Source organism: Pholis gunnellus, assembly GCF_910591455.1.
Source record: "Pholis gunnellus genome assembly, chromosome: 6".
Taxonomy (NCBI): Eukaryota; Metazoa; Chordata; class Actinopteri; order Perciformes; family Pholidae; genus Pholis; species Pholis gunnellus.
Window position 1 is genome coordinate 3,119,576 of NC_136532.1, and position 20,396 is coordinate 3,139,971.

General features: G+C 41.7%; 2 protein-coding genes across 2 annotated transcripts in view; both read left to right on the forward strand.

Annotated features, from left to right (window-relative positions):
- Window positions 1-11,716, forward strand: part of LOC306697729 (multiple epidermal growth factor-like domains protein 9) — a 33,712-nt gene extending 21,996 nt beyond the window's left edge. The window contains exons 4-6 of the mRNA XM_079161759.1: window positions 1,615-1,764; window positions 7,786-8,073; window positions 9,659-11,716. Coding sequence (XP_079017885.1) covers window positions 1,615-1,764; window positions 7,786-8,073; window positions 9,659-10,191 — 971 coding nt within the window. The 3' untranslated portion in view covers window positions 10,192-11,716. The remainder of the gene's footprint in view (window positions 1-1,614; window positions 1,765-7,785; window positions 8,074-9,658) is intronic.
- A 2,892-nt stretch (window positions 11,717-14,608) lies between these two features.
- Window positions 14,609-19,489, forward strand: LOC306697753 (lymphotoxin-alpha-like). The gene is made up of 4 exons (XM_079161785.1): window positions 14,609-14,896; window positions 16,458-16,488; window positions 16,593-16,652; window positions 18,437-19,489. The coding sequence occupies exons 1-4, from the start codon at window positions 14,678-14,680 to the stop codon at window positions 18,853-18,855; spliced, it is 729 nt and encodes a 242-aa protein (XP_079017911.1). The 5' UTR covers window positions 14,609-14,677; the 3' UTR covers window positions 18,856-19,489.
- Window positions 19,490-20,396: the final 907 nt, after the last annotated feature.

Below are 20,396 nucleotides of genomic sequence, written 5' to 3' on the forward strand. Positions count from 1 at the left end.
CACAATAGTGGTAACACCTACACTAATATTTATAATAATAACAATTAATAACTTTGTTGTGGGAATTTCAAGTAATGACGAAAATGCAAATGTCCACATTACCTTCATCTGATCCAAACAGACTTTCATTAAGTACATGCAGCCATGTTGAATGCGCTTAATGAAAATTGCAAGAATCGCACAAGTACATCAGCTGCATCAAATAATAACTACCTCAAGTGCTACATTTAGAGACAGTAAGATATAAAGAGTTTATTTTTCTATCTTTTTATGGGTCAAGGTACAGACCGAACAGATGAGTCGACAGTCTGCGATGGAAGATGTGTAGAGTTCCTGATGTCAAGAGGGAATATAAAGGCAAAGTTCACCCAAAATGACAATCATTAAAACAATTTCTCACTTCCCGTTACCTTGAGTTCTTGTCGTTTTTCTCGCATGCCCGCTCGCTAAACGGAGAATCAAAGAACGGAGAGAAGTCTTGATGAACTGAAGTAAATGGGGTCAACGGCAAAACTTTATCAAAACATCCATTTAAAAACTCTCAATGCATATTGAGACGTGTTACAAGAAACAAAATGATCACAAGGCTGTGACTATGCTAACGTCATGTGATATACAAAGCCAGAACTAACGCTGAACACTCACATGTCTGAGTGTCCTTGAATGCACCGTCAAGATTTGCGAATCAAAATAGGGGCCTAATAAAGTATTTCCACCTCCTCTGCATGTCTGAAATAATCATGTCATCTAAATCTTTGTTTACAGTTAGTGTTCTCCTACAAATATGCTCAAATTAAACGCCGAGCAAAGATACGTGAGCAGGTTTCTATCGAGGACACTAAATATGATTTTAAATGATTTTAACTCATTTATTTGTGCTGCCATTATTTTATAAATAGCACAACACGTGTATATATATATACATGTATATACACGTAAATGTAACTAGCGTTTCCTTTATTTTGTCTCTCTGACTGCTGAAAGTCTGTGCTTTTTTGTGACCGGCTCTGTTTTTGTATGTCTTCTTTTGTTTTGGTGTGCTGTACTCTGGCCTCTCTTTTCAAAAGTCTCAACATGATTCAGTGATTAAGTAAAGGTTAGAATGAGTCAAAAGATGAGCAGGAAATGATGTGCATTCACGTAAACATTTTGATCAGGAGTTGTCCTTCCTTAAAAATCTGATCCCGTCCGCTCGGTGTGATTATCCTCTGAAATGACAGATGTAATGTGGTTTGGTTGCTTTCTTTGTACTGCTATAGCAATGCTTTCTATCTTGAGACAATTCTCCTGCATCATGTAATTGATGAAACACAGCAGCGTGTAGCGATATACAAAAATGAGGTCAGCCTGATGAATGCCATGCCACGTAAAGCTGATTCTGATTCATAGAGGAGCTTTTACTTTGATATGAAATGCAATTCAACACTTTGTAAAAGTTTCTGCTATTAGCACCACCAGCACAAAAACAATTAAAAAAACATACTGTGCAATGACGTGTCAGTGACCAAACTAAGATTAAGAGTTATACAACCAACTTCTCTCACTTTCTGTGTTGTGTACAGTGTACAGATCGAGGAACTATTCCTCTAATCATGTGTGACCTTTATCCTCCAGGAGTGTGTCTGAACTGTGAGGGCAACACACAGGGATCCAACTGTGAGGAGTGTAATCCTGGTTCCTACCGCAGCCCTGGAGCCGCCCTGACCGCAGCCTGTGCACCATGTCCCTGCTCCAACTCCACCTCTACTGGCACCTGTCACACCGGTCAGTGCTCACTGCTCACAACCACACATCAATCAGGGAATTGGCTAAGCTCCGCCCCCTGTGCTACTCTGTGGGAGCTGTCACAGCTACCACGGAGCCACACTGTCACTCACTGTACGGTCTGAGTAAATATTATCTATGGGGAGTTTGCCTGTTCTTCCTGTATTACCCTGGGTTTTCTCAGAGTTCTCTGTCTTCCTCCCACACTGCAAAGACATGCACCTTAGGTTAATTGAGGACTCTAAAGCTCCGGTTTCCAAAGCATCTAAAAATGAATTGGCCTTCTTTGTGAAATTCTGATCGAGACAGAAGACAATGAAATGAAGGAACAGCAAATACATTGAGAAATTGTTAGAAGTAAATAAACTCTTGTAATTTAAAGAGCAGCTTTCTGTGATTACTTTGTGCATGTGTATTGTGATTATAGCTGGATAGTTGTCAGACCCTGGATGATGCTACGCTATGATTGGCCAGTCTGAATATCTCAATGTGACGGCACGTCGTCTACTTTTGTCCAGTTATCCAAAGTAATAAGAGGCATGCAGCTAAAGGGAGATGACATGAAAAGCAGAGGAGCCGACACGTTTAACCTGGTGTGTTTACGTGACGTCAGTCTGACTCACGTACTGTATTTAGGGTCAAGATGAGCACTACATGTAGACAAGTAAGAAATGATTAGTGGGTAAACAAACACAAAAACAGAAGCTGCACCTTGTGTGTGTCGCAGTAGCCATAAAAACACTTGATATTTCTTATTGCAATGTCAATATTGGTAAGATAAATAAATATCACAATTAAACATACTCTTCAAATCACATTGTAATGCAGCGCAAACAAACAATAATGGTAATATTACTGCTACCAACTGCCATGTATTGTTTTCAAGTGTTTATTTGATTTTAAAGAAAATGTTGATGTTGTGACTGAACTGAATGTTAGCAGGGTTTCTCATGAAACTAAAAACAGCTGCTTTATGTCATGATCAGAAAACTGTTTGACATGCCCGGGAGGTGGATTTTGTTATCAGGCTAGCTGTTTCTCTGCTTCCAGTATTGGTGCTAAGCTGCTTGCTGTAGTTTATATTACTGGACAGGTGTAGTATATTTAAATTCATTACTTTTCTTTTAAACGGGTCACATGATGAAGAACTCACTTGTTTAGTGGTTGTGCACTGAAGTCCCTTCCAATCCACAAACTGTGAAATAAGACAACCCTGTCAGTTTATTGTGGGATGCCTATCAGAAAACATGTGATTCAACCAACCAATTAGATTAGGATCCCCTTTAAAGTTTGTAAAAGTCCACAGTCAGAGACCACAGAGTTCATGTCAGATGTGCTCGGTTAACCCCATTTGTTCAGAGTGACTTGAAAACACAGAGTGAAAAAAACTGAAATAAAATGTGGCTTCTATTAAAGATGTTTGCTCATCTATTGCCAGGTGTGCTAAACCAGAAACACGTCTGCGTTACACTAAGTTTGGAATTCTAAAACAAGAACTACACACAGTTATCTACATTAGACACATCATCAAAACTAAAACCATGTGTGTGTTGTTTTCTAAACTCTGCAATGGAAAACCACACTATTATCAATCACCTGCACCCAGAATGCACCTGAGAAATCAGCTGTTACCAATTACATAATTTAGAAATCAGAGTTTAAACACTATAAATAGGATTCAGGTTTGCTTTTTGGTGTGAAAAACAATGGAGGCCAATCTTGGAGAGGGAATTAGAGGATAGTAAGTAAAATATACTGTATTTTGTTTACAGTACCATACAGTAACTATGTTCGTGTCATCTTCAATTAAAGTCATTTGATCTGATACTGTTATGATTTTGTGAGCATGAATTTGTGTTCATAGTTTATATTTACAACATGCTCCAAGTGAAAATGACAGTCTGTGGATAAGTGTTTTATACTCAACGGTGTGCAGATGCCGTGTGTTTTTACCTTTATCAAGTATTTGTTCAGTTGTTATGCAAAACTGAAGTGTTTGCTTTTGTAAGAGATGTGAGATAATTAGTTGTATGTTTATAGACCTTCAACAAAATGGGGCCAGGTTTCAGAAATTGTGTTCTAGCAAAGAAATAATCCAGAACCGTAAACTGGAGTTCTTTCGATCTCTGTTCCCAGACAGTCTGACAGATCAACAGTGACCTTCCTTCCACTTCTGTCACCTCCAGGCTGCTGCTGCCCTACTTACACAACACACCCAAACGTCTCTGTTGGGTTGAGATCTGGGTTGAACTACAGTCACTACCATATTCCTAAACCACCTCAATTCAGCCTCAAATTTCATTTCAAAACCGCTCAACTAACCCTAAAGGATGCAGCTGGTCCACTTTAATGCTTGAGGTACCAAAGGAGCTTAATGTAAGTCAGTTAGTACACCATGGGCTTGTGCTGTGTGAGGTATGCCATTAACGTTTGGTTGAGGAAACCAGTATGATGCTAACCGCTGGTTGGACTACAAAAATACGTCATCCCAGCCACGCTTTTGTACAGTTTGTCACTATACTCATTCTCTGTGTGTGATAAATAGATAAAAAATAGTCTAAGTGCAGTCAGATTCTCTGAGCACCATATAAGTCCTTTATAAGTCCTCGTGAGTTCTCCTTCTCCATTCTCTTCGACCTCATAACGTTTTCTATCAAGGTCGAGGAAAAGTGGTTAGGAAAAGACTATTTGATGGCAGCCTTGGTGAGGAAATGCCCACGATGCTCCCTCCACTTCAAGCTTCCACCGGCTGTGAGTGAACTGCCCCTCTGCAGACAGCTCATTTACTGATCTGGTGTCAGTACGTGTCAACCAGTTATTTTTGTTAACACTATGGTTTCTATTCAGCCACACATGTCGGATCAAATCTACGCACCGACTATATTTCTACACCCAAAGATCACCCAGTTATCAAGTAACCTAGTTCCTGGAGTGTTCATGTGAAGTGGACTTCATTAGGCGTTCTGATTACTCTGGTAATAAATGGAAACCACATTCTCATTATTATTCATTCTACTTTTTTATTATTAGATAAAGAAAAAATATTTGTCTAAGATAAGATAAGATAATCCTTTATTAGTCCCGCAGTCTATAAAATATCAACAACGTAAATGTTCCCGTGCAATATTTTTAGAGCCCAAATGCTGATCTCACAAAAACCCGAAGGTGCCGATCTGGTGCAATTAACGATTATTTTCTTGATTATTTGATTAATTGTTTGGTCTTCACTCTGCTCAGCTCTTCCTCTCACCTTGCCCGTCCCCCTTTCTGGACCAATCATTAACAGCATGTCCATGTGCTGACGTGACGACCCGCCATTGGCGGTGGCCTGCATGGCAACACGTATAGATGCACTTTAGGCTGTCGGGTTATGTTTGCCCCTGCCAGGGGCCGCAGTGGACGTTGTGTAACGTGGGAGGGAGGGGACGGTACACACACCAGGCTGAGCTGAGCCTGGACAGCATGAGCACAGCTGGGCCATTTCAGCGCCAGTCAGGCAGCAACAGACCGGGGGGATGGGCAGCATCACGGTCTCTGTTCAGACAGCAACACTGTAGAGCTGCGCTAGAGGAAATGATCAGAAACATGCTGCTCTTATGTTAATAGTGTGTGTGTGTGGCTGTGAAGGATGTTTTAGAGTAGAGGTTGTCCTGGCAACAGTGACAAATGACAAGATGCCACAATGCCGTATCATTGCTTCACACCGGAGGAGAGATGCTTTCCTAATGTGCTGATGAGGCCTGTTGCAGTAAATAAATAGCCCTCCACACTGACACACAAAGAGGTGAAATGGAGCATTGCACCAGTTCAGAATGTGGGTCACACATATTAAATCATCCATGTATGATTACATCTTTACTCATTCAGTTCAGCCTGAGGTTCATCAAATATTTGTATTCAGGTTTTAATTTGTCTTTCACTCTCTGTGAGTGTGTGTCAGAGAAGTGGAGGATGATGGTGAACATGCAGGTCAGGTCCTCTGGCCCGTGCAGTGCAGAGCAGATCACGTTTCCTCCTGGTTACATAACCCAGCAGGCCGGCTGCCTTTGAACCCTCAGCAGAGGTTAATTCAAGCTTATCAGGAGAAGCCAGTACAGTCCTGGAATACAACACAGTCACATGGGCCCCAGCCAGGCTTCTCTCTGCTCCAGGAGGGGGCACTGGTTTCCCTAATCCAAGTGAGGTGACTATATCTTGTTTTGACCTCGATATACGGGCCTTCAAAAGCTTTCCTATGGGAGCTATAACCCTCAACAACATCCATTGCTGCTTCCTTGTATTAAAAGGGAGTAGTTGAGGTGGTTTGGGCACCATGAATGCCGTCCTGTGGAGGTATTTTAGGTACGTCCCAATGGGAGGGGAGCTCTGTGCAAACCTAAAACATGCTGGAGAGGGATTGTATGTCCCATCTGGAACTGGGAACACCCTGAGATCCCCCAGGAAGAGCTGGAGGACATAACTGGTGATAAAGGCACCTCTATTCTGGATGGATGCCTTCGTTTTCACATTGTACTTAAACCTATCATGTATAGGTCTATATGTTTGCTCCAGGTGAACACATGTTTAAATCAATCCGTTTTTAGAAAAGTATACAGATTGATGACAGGAAACCGATATAAAGTAAGGTGTTCCACCGCGAGCCTCCAGAACAGCTTCAGTGGTCCCTGTCAGGGATTCTCCAGGTGTGTGGAATTCTACTGGACGGGTGATCAGCATTCTTCCAAAACACATTCCCTCATTTGGTGTTGTGATGGTGGTGAGCGCTATCTGACACGTCTCCTCCAAAATCTACCACAGGTGTTCAATTGGGATTCAGATTCAGATCAACTTTATTATCCCACACGGGGAAATTAGTTTGGTGCAGTGCTCCAGACATGAGGACTCCATAAAGTCCACAGTAACAAACATAGAATCACATACCCAATGAGACCACAACACATTTAGACTGAGACCGAATAAACCGTCAATCCACTTTAAAATCCAATATGATGTGAACGTGCATAACATTGTCATACTCATCAAACCATTCAGTGAGCACTCCTGCCATGTGAAGACCCCGCTCATCAAGATAGAAATGTTTCATTCCAGCAGAAAGGCGACCAGAATAACTGACCCATTCCTGCAGTAATCTATGGATGCATCTGTATTTGCTACGGTTCTCCACTCATCTTTTTTAGGCTCTTCCTTAAATCTGGTCCCCATCTGGATGTATACTCACTTCTCACATACCGTGTGTAGCACTAACCCTGTCAGTCCAGCCTCAGTGTTCTAGTATAGGGCCAGGGTACGCCATGACCTCCTGAGATCAAACAGCAGAGATCTACAGAGCAAACACAGGGAAGCTAGAGTGGAGACGCCAAGATCTCTCCCAGATCTATACGCTGTCATCCTGAGCCACCTAGTGGCGCAGTGTTAGCTGCTGCATTTGGGATTGCCTAATTAAAGAGAAGAGCATGCACATTTGAAACAAAATGCTAGAATTGAACATTTAAACTATCTTTGACTCATCCAACTAAAGTTAACTTATTTTGCATTAACTTTATCTTACTTTTATTGTTATTCTATCAGGCACTGATGTAATTATTTCTTCTTAAATCCTTTGTATTTTTACTCTTGTTTTTATTTTCATGTTGTAATGTTCTTACTTATTTTGCCAAATGTATCTCACTCCTCTATTTTGCACTGGTGTTGATATTACTCCTTTTTCTTTTAAATTGTTGTTATGTTGTTGTCTTTTTTTTGCAATCTCTTGCACAAGAATGTTGATGAATAATCTAGAAAAGACAGGAACCATCAGGGACTTGAACAGATGTCTTCCTTCACTGGAAAGCAGCAGCGTATATTGTCTGATTTGTTGTCCTTGCATTATGTGGAATATAGCGTCCACCACAACTCCAACAATCCGCCGGTTATGGTCGAGTTCTGGAACGTCTTTTCAAGGCCTCCCTTGTAGCTACGTCATGAGCAGTGCTCAGGTCTGATGGTCTGGTCTCATGTGGATCTTTGCCTGTTCCTGTGCAGATCCCAGTGGCTCCCCAGCGTGTGACCAGTGCCTTCCTCGGTACGGCGGCCCGCAGTGTGACGAGTGCAGCGCCGGCTTCTACAAAGCATCTGGGCTTTGTGTTCCATGTGACTGCAGTGGGAACGCAGATCCTCAGGGCCCCCCCCAGCTCTGTCACCCCGACACCGGCCAGTGCCTCCGCTGCATCAACAACACCACCGGGCCCCAGTGCCAGCACTGTGCTCCGGGCTTCATAGGGGACGCCCCAGCACATAACTGCACCCGCCCAAGTAAGACCAAAGCACAATGTATGATTTCACTACATACTTAATATCTTCTCTATATGCGGCACATTTGCATATCCTTTGTGAGGAAATATAACTACGTGAAGATCATCATGGACTAATTCTAACTGTTGTTTGATTCGTACACATGCCAGCCTACAGACTACAATCCCTAGATTTCTGTGTGAGGTGTTGTTGGAGCTACTTAACGCTGTAAAAAAAGGAACATTGTGTGCTGGTTCTGGCTCCGATTTTTTAAAGAAGCAAAAGACCTTTTGCCAGGGAGATGTCAATAAAGCACACCTACACAGTGCTGAGAAGCTGCTGTTATTACAAGCTTATAATACGATTGTAGTACAAAGAAATCCCCCCAAAGAATGTTGTGAACAGCCCTTTCCAGTACTTTCACAAATACTGAAACATTAGTAAATAAGAACTAATAAAAATAACAATGACAACATCCCATGTGAGTGGATCAGGCAAAAGTAACTAGACTAAAGTCCTAAATCACTCCTTATTTACTCTACTGTTGTACACAGCACCGATATAGTGTCCACACGACTTTCTACAACAATCCTACAATGTAATGCATTGCTTTTTATAGATCTGTCAAAATAACAATAACGACAGTTTTTGCCAATTGCCAAGACACAAAAACTGTTTTTTGTGACACAGAAAGCAGGAACTCATGCAGCTGATCTCTTGATCAGGAACCATGAACACATTGTCTGCTTTACACGTTTACAACTTTGTAAACAAGGTCTTTGCAAATCACAACACAGTGTGTGTAAACTATCAATCACCTGCACCCAGAATGCACCTGTGAAAACAATTGGAACCAGTAACATCACTTCAAATCACAGCTTGAACTCTATAAATAGGATTCAGGTTTGCTCTTTGGTGTGAACAACAAATACTGTATTTTTTTTACAGTACAACACAGCACTATGTTCATGTGTGTGTGTGTGTGTGTGTGTGTGTGTGTGTGTGTGTGTGTGTGTGTGTGTGTGTGTGTGTGTATATATATATATATATATATATATATATATATATATATATATATATATATATACATAAGAAAAAAAACATTAAAAACGATATCCTATCGTAAGAAAATAATAATAACAATTCAAGTAGTAATTAATAAATAATTAAAAATAATAATAAGTTAGTTAGTTAATTAATTAGTAATTATTTAAATAGATCATGAAAAAATACATTAATAAATAAATAGAAATAAGAAATTAATAATCTTTACACAATGTCAGTTCTATGTCTGACCAGGAGTTGTCAGATTGGGATTTGTCCATTTGTGAATGTATTGATGAGGAATGAATTAATGGAAAAGGTTTTTTGTGTATGACGTAATTTTTTTGTGAGGCACTTTGTAACTCTGATTTTGCAAGGCGCTATAGAAATAAAGCTTGTCATTATTATTATCATAAAGAGAAATTGATAGTTATGTCTTTCTACCACAAGGTGTCACTAGTTACTTTACTTTCATTAGCAAACCAGCATTCTGCTCCATATTCAGTGATCACAGGCCTTCCTTACGTTGGCCTATGAGGGTTGTGAAATAAAATGTTCACTCATGCTTTTCTCTCCTCAGCACCCCGGCTCCTTCCCACACCAGCAGATACGACCACTTCAGTGGCCCCTACGTCGAGTACATCTTCCCCGTCCACCACCACCACCACCACCAGCACCACTTTGACCTCCGCCACAGCAAGAGGCGTCCCAGCTTCCACGTCCAGCAGCAACACAAGCACCGCACTGAGCACTGCTGCCACCACACAGGCGTTGTTGACCAGTCTGAGCAGCCCCACTGACAACACCACAGCGGCCCTGACGGAAGTCTCCTGGACGCAGTTCAACATCATCATCCTGGCCGTCATTATTCTGGTGGTGCTGGTGCTGCTGGGCTTTGTCGGAGGCGTGTACACCTACAGAGAGTACCAGAACCGCAAACTCAACGCCCCCTTCTGGACCATTGAACTGAAAGAGGACAACATCAGCTTCAGCAGCTACCACGACAGCATCCCCAACGCTGACGTGTCAGGCTTACTGGAGGACGAGGCCAATGAGGTGGCACCCAACGGCCAGCTGGCACTCACCACACAGGGCAACTGCTACAAGGCTTAGCTCTCCATCCACGCCCAAACTTTACTGATGACACAAAAGCTGCTGGAAAGTACCAAATCCAAAGCTCCTTCATGTATGCCTGCTTGTTGTTACCCTGCTGGTCCGCGGCACTTCACAACACAGTGAGATCTAGCAGATTCGATCAAAGATATGGAAAAGAAACGCAGAGTTTTCACTTGAAACGTGTCCCCTGTTTGATATGATTTAGTGTGGAATGGGTGATCAGTGAAAAGGATCCAAAGAAAAACAGTGTTTGGTAGAGTTGTGGCTGCAGAGAGCACTGGTGTGCAGATCAGTGAGGTAATTGGCGTGGCGTGACGCCTGTTGGCTGAAACAATGATCCTGACACCGGTTAGAGGACTTACAGGAGCCGAGCATTTCAGATATTTTTTTAAATGGACTCTTGACTGTTTAAGTTATAACCGGATCACATGAACAGTGATCTAAAACTGAGACAATGATTGTTATTTAATTCCTTTTTATTCCGTTCTTATTTATTGGTTGACGTTTCATTCTTGGGAGAAATGCTGCACATGTGTGGTGTGTTTATTCATGGTGTTTGATCTTGTGTGCTGTCGAATGGTAATTTGAATTGCCCAATATGTTTCCATGTATAGTTTGTGTGTTTCGGAGAGAATCATGGGGGAAGATGAAGGGTGCTGGCACAAAGCATTTTAATGACCTCACCTTTTGTTCATAGCTTCCTGTTTGTTAAAGCGTGCCAGCTCACCTGCGTATCTACGAGGAGTGTTTCTTTTGACGCAACTATTTAAAAACTCTTGCTACCTGCCACTACTGCATGGTAGTGACTCAGGCTGGGCTCACATAAACCACCATAATCTGCTTGGGATCTTATCTGCTCTTTGCTACCAGCCTCAACGAAACGTTGAACAAAGCATTTGAAAAATGTTTCACATTTATGTCGAGGCAGGTTCTGTGTTTAAAACATCAACAGTATTCTATTATTCATACTGTTTGTTTTGGAGTGAAACCAGCCTGCACATGGTCCTCATCCGACTGGTCTTTGTTATCACCTACAATCCAGTTCCATCAGCTGAAATGGCGAGCGGCTTTAAAAGTTGATGCACTTCAACGCGTCACACCTGAGCCCATGTTTCCTGTGTTGTTTAGGCTACCATTGGTTGGGTGCACTTCATTTTACCACGGATATGAGTAAAGCTAATTACTGAACTAACTCCTCAGGTACTGGCTCTTTCCCTAATGTGATCACTGTAAATATGATTATTGTACAGATGAATGTGAATAGTAGCACTATTATTGTACAGGTAGAATACTGTGTGTACAATGTCACTCAACAAGCTCCCACCTTTCACTCTCCAGGGTGTGATTCTGCAGTCAGCCCACAGCTTTTTGTATTTTTATTTCTTTTTCTCAGTGGACTTTGCCATAAACGCAGCTGCGGGACTAACATGCACCCCCCAGAACTCAAAACAAAGAATAAAATGATGTAAATAATACCCCACAATCAGAGGTCAACTCTCAAATAAAAATGGTTTTAACTGTTGTCTTTGTGTTTCTCACTTACAAACCATAAATCACTGCCACATGTTAAGGTTCCCCTCCAGAGATATTTGAAGATATGTAAAAAAATACTCTGCTCTGAATAATGGTAACAGTCTGATCTTGGACCTTGATAACTTCGAGTTAGATGTGATGTCACAAATCTTGCTGGATAGCAGACTTCTAGTGTCAAACTACATCATTCTGTTCGGTGAAGCTCACACGTCCAAGTAACAATAAGCGACACACATTTTAACGCTCAATGATGTATTCATTATTCTGCCTCACCTATTGGATCTGCAGACTACTCATTTCTACCGTGTTGCCTCTCTCTTGTTAACACTTTATTTGATGCTCCATAGCAAGACTTGCAGCAGGATGAGCACTGCCAACGTCTCTGAAACATCCTGGCTGTTACACTTCCCTCCATCTCCCATCCACAGTGCAGCTGCTGTGTTTATTGAATGCATTTTTGTTTAGATACCTGAAAAAGGTCTGAGTTTAACACCTGCTTTAACCTTTAACCTTTTTTTCTATGATATAAAATAGGTCAGTGAATACAGAGTTCTAGTGAGGAGAACACTAGTCCTCCTGTAGCTTAGTGGTGGAGACATGAAGTCATGTGACCATGTTGTGTAGTTGGGGCCTAACCCAGATTGTATTCACGTTTCAAAAATCATAAAAGTGGCGTTCACTTTGTGAAGATAATTTGGCTGAACAAAACGTGTATTTGTTTGCCACAGAGATTATTTTCTGAAATTACCCAAAATGGAATGAAAGAATCCGATTGGCTTCTCACATCTGGGTTGGCCTCCAGAAAGACATCCTCCCTGCAGCCCTCGTGTTAGTCTGATGCTCACCTCATCATTTCCTCTGAAGTCCTGCCTTTCACCCGACTGCAGCCTGCCGATCGCTTGACACACAAACACACTCTTCTTGTTGCTGTACATGCAATGATGAAAAAGGAGGGATCTTTAACACTTTTCTTATTAATATTACGGCAATTTCTGTTTCCAAAGTGGTCTGAATTATCTGGCCACTTGCACAACTAATGCTGGAGGAATATTTGCTCGTTTGTTTTTTTGCGACTTGCCAAGACGTCGTGTGAATTTGAGAATGACAGGTGTTTTAGAAGTGGACACTTCTTTCTACATAATGTAAATTGATTATATAGAGATGCATTAATACATTTTATTTAAAATATAAGAAAAAAAAGATCAGTTATAAAGGCCCTGCATGACTCCAAGAGACCGGCCGAGAATTCTTTCTCAAAAGCCCAGAATCTTTTAGTTTTTTTAAATATCTCCAACTCTGCATCATTCCTTCAGTCCCTCTGATTTCTGGGTAAATGTCCGCCCTAACATTCTCATGGGAGGTTGTTCTATGTAACGATACCACTACTACTACTATGCTATCAAAATCTAATCTAATCCAGTAAATGTTCTTCTGTTGACCTAATATTCAGTTCAGAGTATTGAAGACTTCAGGTACAAGACATTGTTGGGGATCCTCGATTCAAGATCAGTAATGCTGTAGATCAGGGGTCTTCAACTTTTGTCAGGCCAAGGACCCCCAAACTGATAGAGATGGAGCAGGGACCCCCGACTATATATGTTGTATAAGATTGTGTTTAATATTAAACTGGGCCTAGTGCCATGTATAAACATACCTCTTTATTGTGCATTCAATACTAAGCTATTCAAATAATACACAGGTTGATATATTCATGTTGTTATTTTAAACATGTGAAGGTACAGTGAGTAGGGGGGCCTTGCCACTGACATTTAGAAACATACCTTCAACTCATACCAATGCCAATATCAACATTGTCTGTTAATTGCATGATAATCATTCACACAAGCTATTCAAATGTATGTTTTTATTTTAAACATAAATGTGGAAATGAAAAATGAGTGATGGCCTATTAGTGCCACTGCCATGCATTAACATACCTGTTATCTTGCATTCAATACTGAACTATTAAAATAATGGACACATTCACGTTTAGGGCAAAACATTTTTTTTTTTTAATTGTCTAATCAACCAAAACTTTCGCGGACCCCTGTTGAAGACCTCTGCTGTAGGTAATTCCTACCTATGTATGTAACGTAACCACATATTAGTAACATCAGACAGCTGCTGTCTCCTTCTAGGAGGTAGGAGTGAAAATGAGTCCTCGTCAACATTTGTTGTGTTATGGTTTTAGAATGATGAAGACATTTGGATAATTACATTTTTCAATAACTTACATTTATCTTTTATAGCCCCAAATCACAAATTTGCCTCAGAGGGCTTTACAATCTGTACAATCCGACATCCCCTGTCCCGGGACGCTCACATCGGAACAGGTAGAACTCCCCTCCCCTTTAACGGGACAAAAGAGGAAGAGACCTGAGAGCAACAGAGGAGGGCCTTCTATCAGGATGGACAGAAGTGTGACAGATGTAATGTGTACAGAACGAACAACATAACAGAGTTACAACACATTCAATGCATATGACAGAACCACGGCAGGAGGCCAGACCAGGGTCCAGGTATAACCAGGATCCCCGGAAACCTGCGAAAAACAATAGTCAGCCCTGTCTCCTAAAAATGATGTTCCCATTCAAAATATGTAGTCGTGGATTGCGTTTGCTTTTGATGTAACACAAAGTTTCAAATGAGAAGATCACAGGACCTTCACCTAGACGGCTGTGAATGGGGGTAAACAGGTGTGAACTGCCTTTACAGCTTAAACTAATGCGAAACCAATTCGAGTGGGAGTATGAAGGTGTGTTCACCGTAATCATGTCGTGTATGTAGTCTCCGAAAGATAACCTTACAAAGAGGAAGTTCGTGTTTGGGTCACAACACTGAGTGAAACTCGGTAAAATACTTCTACCAATGCACTGGTTTCCACGTGGGCGACACCACGCTCATAAATAGAGATGGTCGGCGGCTGATCCGTCACCGGGACGCCGTCTGCATGGAGGAAGAGGGCCGCTACAGCTGCTGCTGCAGCGGAGGGGAAGCAGGACTACACCGGCAGGACATGTTGATTGCAATTCTCCGCCAGAAAGAGACGCGACATCGGCGAATGACTCTGCTTTTAGCCGTGCCGCTCCTACTGCTGCTTTCAGGAGCTCTGGCTCTGCTCGTCCCGGTTGTGTTCGGAGGGCGAGGCCAGCGGCCACCGGACAGCCAGGTAACTTTGAACGTTCCATACCTGAACCGTCCCTCCGCTAACAGGTGCTGCTGGGACTAGTGTTGTTTAGGAATTACTGACGTTTCTGTCCAATTATAAATGACCAGTTTATTTAAGTAAGACAAAAGGTATCTATATCTTTTGAATGTGCTGCTCTAAATGAAAAATGTTCTGCTAACATAACGTTGGGATATTCGACCGTAGTTATAATTCTATATGCTTACTAAATAGTTCAATGTGCATTTCCTGTTGGAGTGTTTGCCAAAGTTGCTAAGTCCACTGAAATAAACCGTAGGCTAGTTTATAACGCTTCTTTTTCAGCGCCTGCGCATTACAGCAAAGCAGGTGGTCCCGCCGCTTTACTGGCCGTGTTAAATCAACAACTCACAGGTGTTGACCACAATGACCACAGCCTGCATGCTAACTCATGTAGCCTACCAATCCCCTCAACCAACAATGCTAAAATAGACACTCAGATTACAGTAACATTCTCTAACATTTGGTCCAATCTTCATGAATAACATCTGTTGTGTGCCATTTCTAATGCTAAACTTACATTTCCTACTATCCATTCTGACTCCTATGGGCAAATAGACTACATGTTGCACACTTGTTCCATTAGTAATCAGAGCTTCAGCTTCAGTAAAAAGTTTCGTTCACCTAATCGCTCAGTGCTTGACCGGAGCTCCAACTGCACTGCGCTCAGTAACAAATAATAGTTTCAGAAAGAAAACGCAATTTGCATTTTTATCACTGTCCCATTTTCTTTTCTGGGTATGTTTTTTTAAGCAAACTATGTGTAAATTCCATTCTCACATTTCTTGCCTAAAGGGCTCAGGGGAACATCTAAAAAATGTAATCTCTATTCATAAAGTCTCTATTGGCTGAGTATTTGCTTTCTTGTACACAACACAACCTGCAATTGAAGGACTCGAATCACTCACTCTAGACGGGCCTCCTGTGTGGAGTTTGCATGTTTGAAAGTTCTCCTCGTGTCAGCGTGGGTTCTCTCCGGCTTCCTCCCACAGTCCAAAGACATACAGCTGTGGTTGATCTGCCCTGCGATAGTCTGGCAGTGAACTGCCTTCACCAAATGTCAGCTGGGATCAGCTCCAGCCTGAAGAGGATCATGATCATATTTAATAAATATATGATTTCATCACGATATGATTTAATTGAAAGATGAATTATCATATTGAAATATTGCCCAGCCCTAGGGTGAAGTAAATCGGATGAACGGTTGTCGAGAGAATCAAAGGACAGAACAGAATGATGCCTGTTAGATTCTTACCTGCCCATCATGTAGCCTCTTGACCTAGAGACAGTTCCTTCATTAGTACCACATGAGCAGTATCAGCCGGCGTGTGATATTACCATTTACTGTATGTTTAAATCCTATGTTCTCATAAATATTGTCATATAATAATTATAATACTACTGTTCTGCTACGAAAATGTCTTAGCAACATTTAACTGTGTTAAAATATTGTAATATACTGTATAATTAGCAATAGCAGTTGGGGGTCAGTTCATATTTTATAATTGTGTTTGTTTCCTTACAGCCGATGATGCAGCCTTACAGGCATTCATCAGGTAAACATCTTGTTCAATGTTCTATGTTGATTTCTGGTCAGGAAAGATAAAAGGTGCAAATCATTCATCGATGTGTTGAACAACACTTTGAATCTCTCTCGTAGAGGTCAGCGTCAAACAGCAGCAACAGAAAGACTTCAAGAATCCAAGCGTCATGCTAACAGGTAAAACAACATGGAGCCAGGGTCACTGTTCTTTCCTAGAGAGTTACTAATGGTTGCTCACTGCGGTTGCACCGGCTAATTATGCCAATTATGCATGCCAATTATGGCATGCATAATTGGCATGCATAATTGGCATAATTAGCCGCACAGTTGTGCGGTAAACACATGCAAACACTTTCAACATATACAGCATAGATTGCAGTAGTCTGTAAAACTTCTGTTGGTGTTACATACGATATAAACTATATGAATTTAGAAATCATAATGCTGTAATATGAACTTTGTAATTCTACTATAGAGACTGTACGAAGCATTTTTTGCTTTTCACCAAAAGCTATTAAACAGAGGCAGTATTGGGGCAAACAAAGCAGACAGATGATAATAGTAAGACAGTAAGCGATAGTGAAGCAGTGGCTAGAATGGTAGAGCTGGAGGAAGAAAGGTAGAAGCACTTTATGGGTTGCATCCAGCAGAACTTGGGTTCTGAACGTCACTGGTTGAGATGGACTCACTTATATCAAGAGTGTCTGTAGGTTTTCATTTGAACCAAAGACTACATCAGCAGGTTTCACAGATCTTGTGGTCCTCCTCTGTGACCGATGCCATGTTAATCAGTCAGAACATGCACTGTAGAGGTTGGTTGTAATAACAACGTACGCGCGTTCAGCTTTTACTGTCAAATAGTTGTCCTCCTGTGCTTTAGCATGTTCACAGCTTTACTTTTAGGGAAACGTTCTGCCACCTTCTATGTGAATGTCTAATCAGAGCAGATGGTAAATGTAGTATTTCCCAGAAGGTTCTATAACGACAGAGAACGCTGGTCTCTGCTGACTGTGCGTTTATATACCAGGATGCAGACAGAAAAATACAACTGTATACCTTATGAATTTAAGTTTCTCTCCTACACTTTAACAAAGACAAGCTTAGTTGGCTCATCGTAAAACACACATCATTCTAACTGGACAGAAACAAATGAAAAGTCACAAAACCTGTTTTGGTTAGTCTTTCCACTCTTCAGTGAAAATAAATCTGTAATTCACCAAGTAAGGTGTTCAAATATGCCGTCTCTACACACTGTTTTTCCGCTGCTGTATCTCTCTCTCTGTAAAACATTTACACATAGCAACACTCATGCATCTAGCTCTCTTGGGGTTGTCATCGATGACAGTATCCAACAAAACAAAAACTGCCCACTCTGACATTCATTACAGCAGAATCATTCTGTTCCTGTTGGCCTAGGAGGGCAATTTGAGCAAAGGCTCCACCAGTCAGTGTTTGATCTCTGCAGGTCAGATTCTGGAAGTTACCCGCTGCAGCTGCAGCCTAAAGCCGCCTCTCTATATCTCAATACTGCTGAACTTAGAAGTCAGCCACAACACTGTAAAATCTTTGTCCATGACTTAGTCTGCACTCATATTTTTGGGATTCCAATTTCGCTGTTGGAAAAGTAACACAAGCAAAGAAGAAACAAGCAAGTGTTTGAGCGGCATTGCGCCCCACAGCTACCAAAGCTGAATTAGCACACGATAGTTCTTCCTCCCACCATCCCTGTCACTGGATGAAGGAAGAACAACAGATTTTTGCAGCTGCGCCCCAGAAACATTGAGAACATGGGCAGGAATAGCCGTTTTCACACTTTATCCCTAACTCAGATAGATAGAGATGAAGTTGAAAATAAACCCTGCCTTTCCCTTAAAAAATGTGACACATTTCATGTTATGTAGAAATGATACGGAAGCAGGAACTCTTATAACCTTATTTTATCCCTCTGCTCTCATCCTTAGCTCCTGCCGGCAACAACGTTATTGGGAAATATCTTGAATGGGAGAGTGAGGTTGGAAATGCTTTCTGTCATGGAGGTTTCAACTACTCCGGTGGGAACCTTTTGGTGCCCAGGAACGGCATCTACAGAGTCTTCCTGCAGATCACTTATGAGAGCCGGGACAACCTTAAGTGTGATGACAAGCTGACACTCACCAACTCTGTGTTTGTTATCCGGGATACCTACAATACCGACGTGCCTCTCCTGTCATCAGTGGACTCGGTGAGTTGCAGTATGGAACAGTGGAGTAAAGCCCTCTACACGGCCGGCTTGTTCTCCCTAGAGGCTAACGACCGACTACGCGTGACGTCATCCCGCCCGGACCTTATTGTGAAGTCAGAATGCAAGGTGTTCTTCGGTGCTGAACTTCTGCCTCAGTAGTCAGCTAGAATCCCCTGATTCTGATCTTGAATTTGTTTGCACCTTCAACTCCATGGAAATTTGAGGGTAGTTCCCATTGTAGTTTTATGGTTTCCTTTAACTATTACGGCTCTTGAAAAATCTAAACCCACTGTTGAATTAGCAACATTACTTGTATCTGCTCGACTATAGGTTTGCTTTCTCTCATTGAAGTTATAAGCTGCTTAGTTTTTATATCGTTATTATCAGCTCACAGAGACATACTAATGGCTTAAACCTTAAAGGCAATATTGGAGAAACCTGCAAGAGTACACTAGATATCCAACGTAAAAACCCAGCCCAGTGTTGCAAACTGTTTTCTAATGAAGGTAGCTAGCAGCACTAGCCCCAAAAGTTGCTAAATCTAGCAAGATAATCGCCAAGTCGGCAATAATGACAGCCTGTCCCTTCAGACCTCCCTCAAAACCTCCTCCCCCAAAATTATCATTATGAACATCAACAACTAACAGCTATTATTAGTAGTCACAGCTGTCAAGCTAGCAGCTTGTGGAGGACCCTGGTGACATGCACGGGCAATTGCTACTTGCCAACCTCGAGACCTAAAAAAGGGGTAGTATTTCAAAACCAAAGGGGGGGGGGGTCTCAAAAGTTTGAGTTTTAGGGTGCTTTTCATAGACAGTATAAAATATGGACCAAGTCTCCGTGAGGTCACCCAGAGTCATTGAGAAGCTAAAGCGACCGTCTCCGACCGTCGCCATCTCGGCAGTGACGACTCGTGGCTAATCCAAAAATGGGCAACGAGATGAATTGTCGGTGGAGCTGAGGCGGCCCAGGTGACACAGCAGGGCAGACTATAGCAGCTAGCTGGTACGGTACCCACTTGTCACTCAAAGAGGCCACGCCCTCAAATTAAGCCTAACTTTAAGCCTTTATGTAATTTAAACAGGTGAGTTACATAGAAATTCACCCCCGTACAGTTGTCATGAGCGGGGAAATGTTTCTGTACCAGGCTGTAGACATGTTTATTTCTTCTGTAGAGTTTGTCCTTCTAACATGGGGGTCTATGGGGATTGACTTGCTTTTGGAGCCAGATTCAAGTGGCCATTTGAAGAACTGCAGTTGTAGGCACTTCTGAGTTGGCTTCATTTAGCAGCTTGGTGCTTTCACACTTGTAGTTGGGTTCATTCGGTCTGCACCAAGAGACAAAAATTATACATTTTAGTTCCTGGGGCCAGTTCACAGTGACGTTTTACAAACAAACCAAGAGGAGAAAACATGACGTTATACAGACTGACAAGTGACTTTTAGCGATGGTCATCCTGCATTATCAGGACCCACGAAGGGAATTATTAGTATTATTAGAGTCCAACTGGAATTTGACAAAAGCTCACAGTTGACTGGTGCGAACATCGGGGAGCGCACAGACTGGATGATATTATATATCAAACCCGGTCCACCTAAATACTTTTTTATGGTTCGTCTGAATATGTTATGGTTTATTTAGTAATAAAGAGATCAAATGCAGAACTACTTTCGCCACTGCAACTAGATTAAAGTAGATG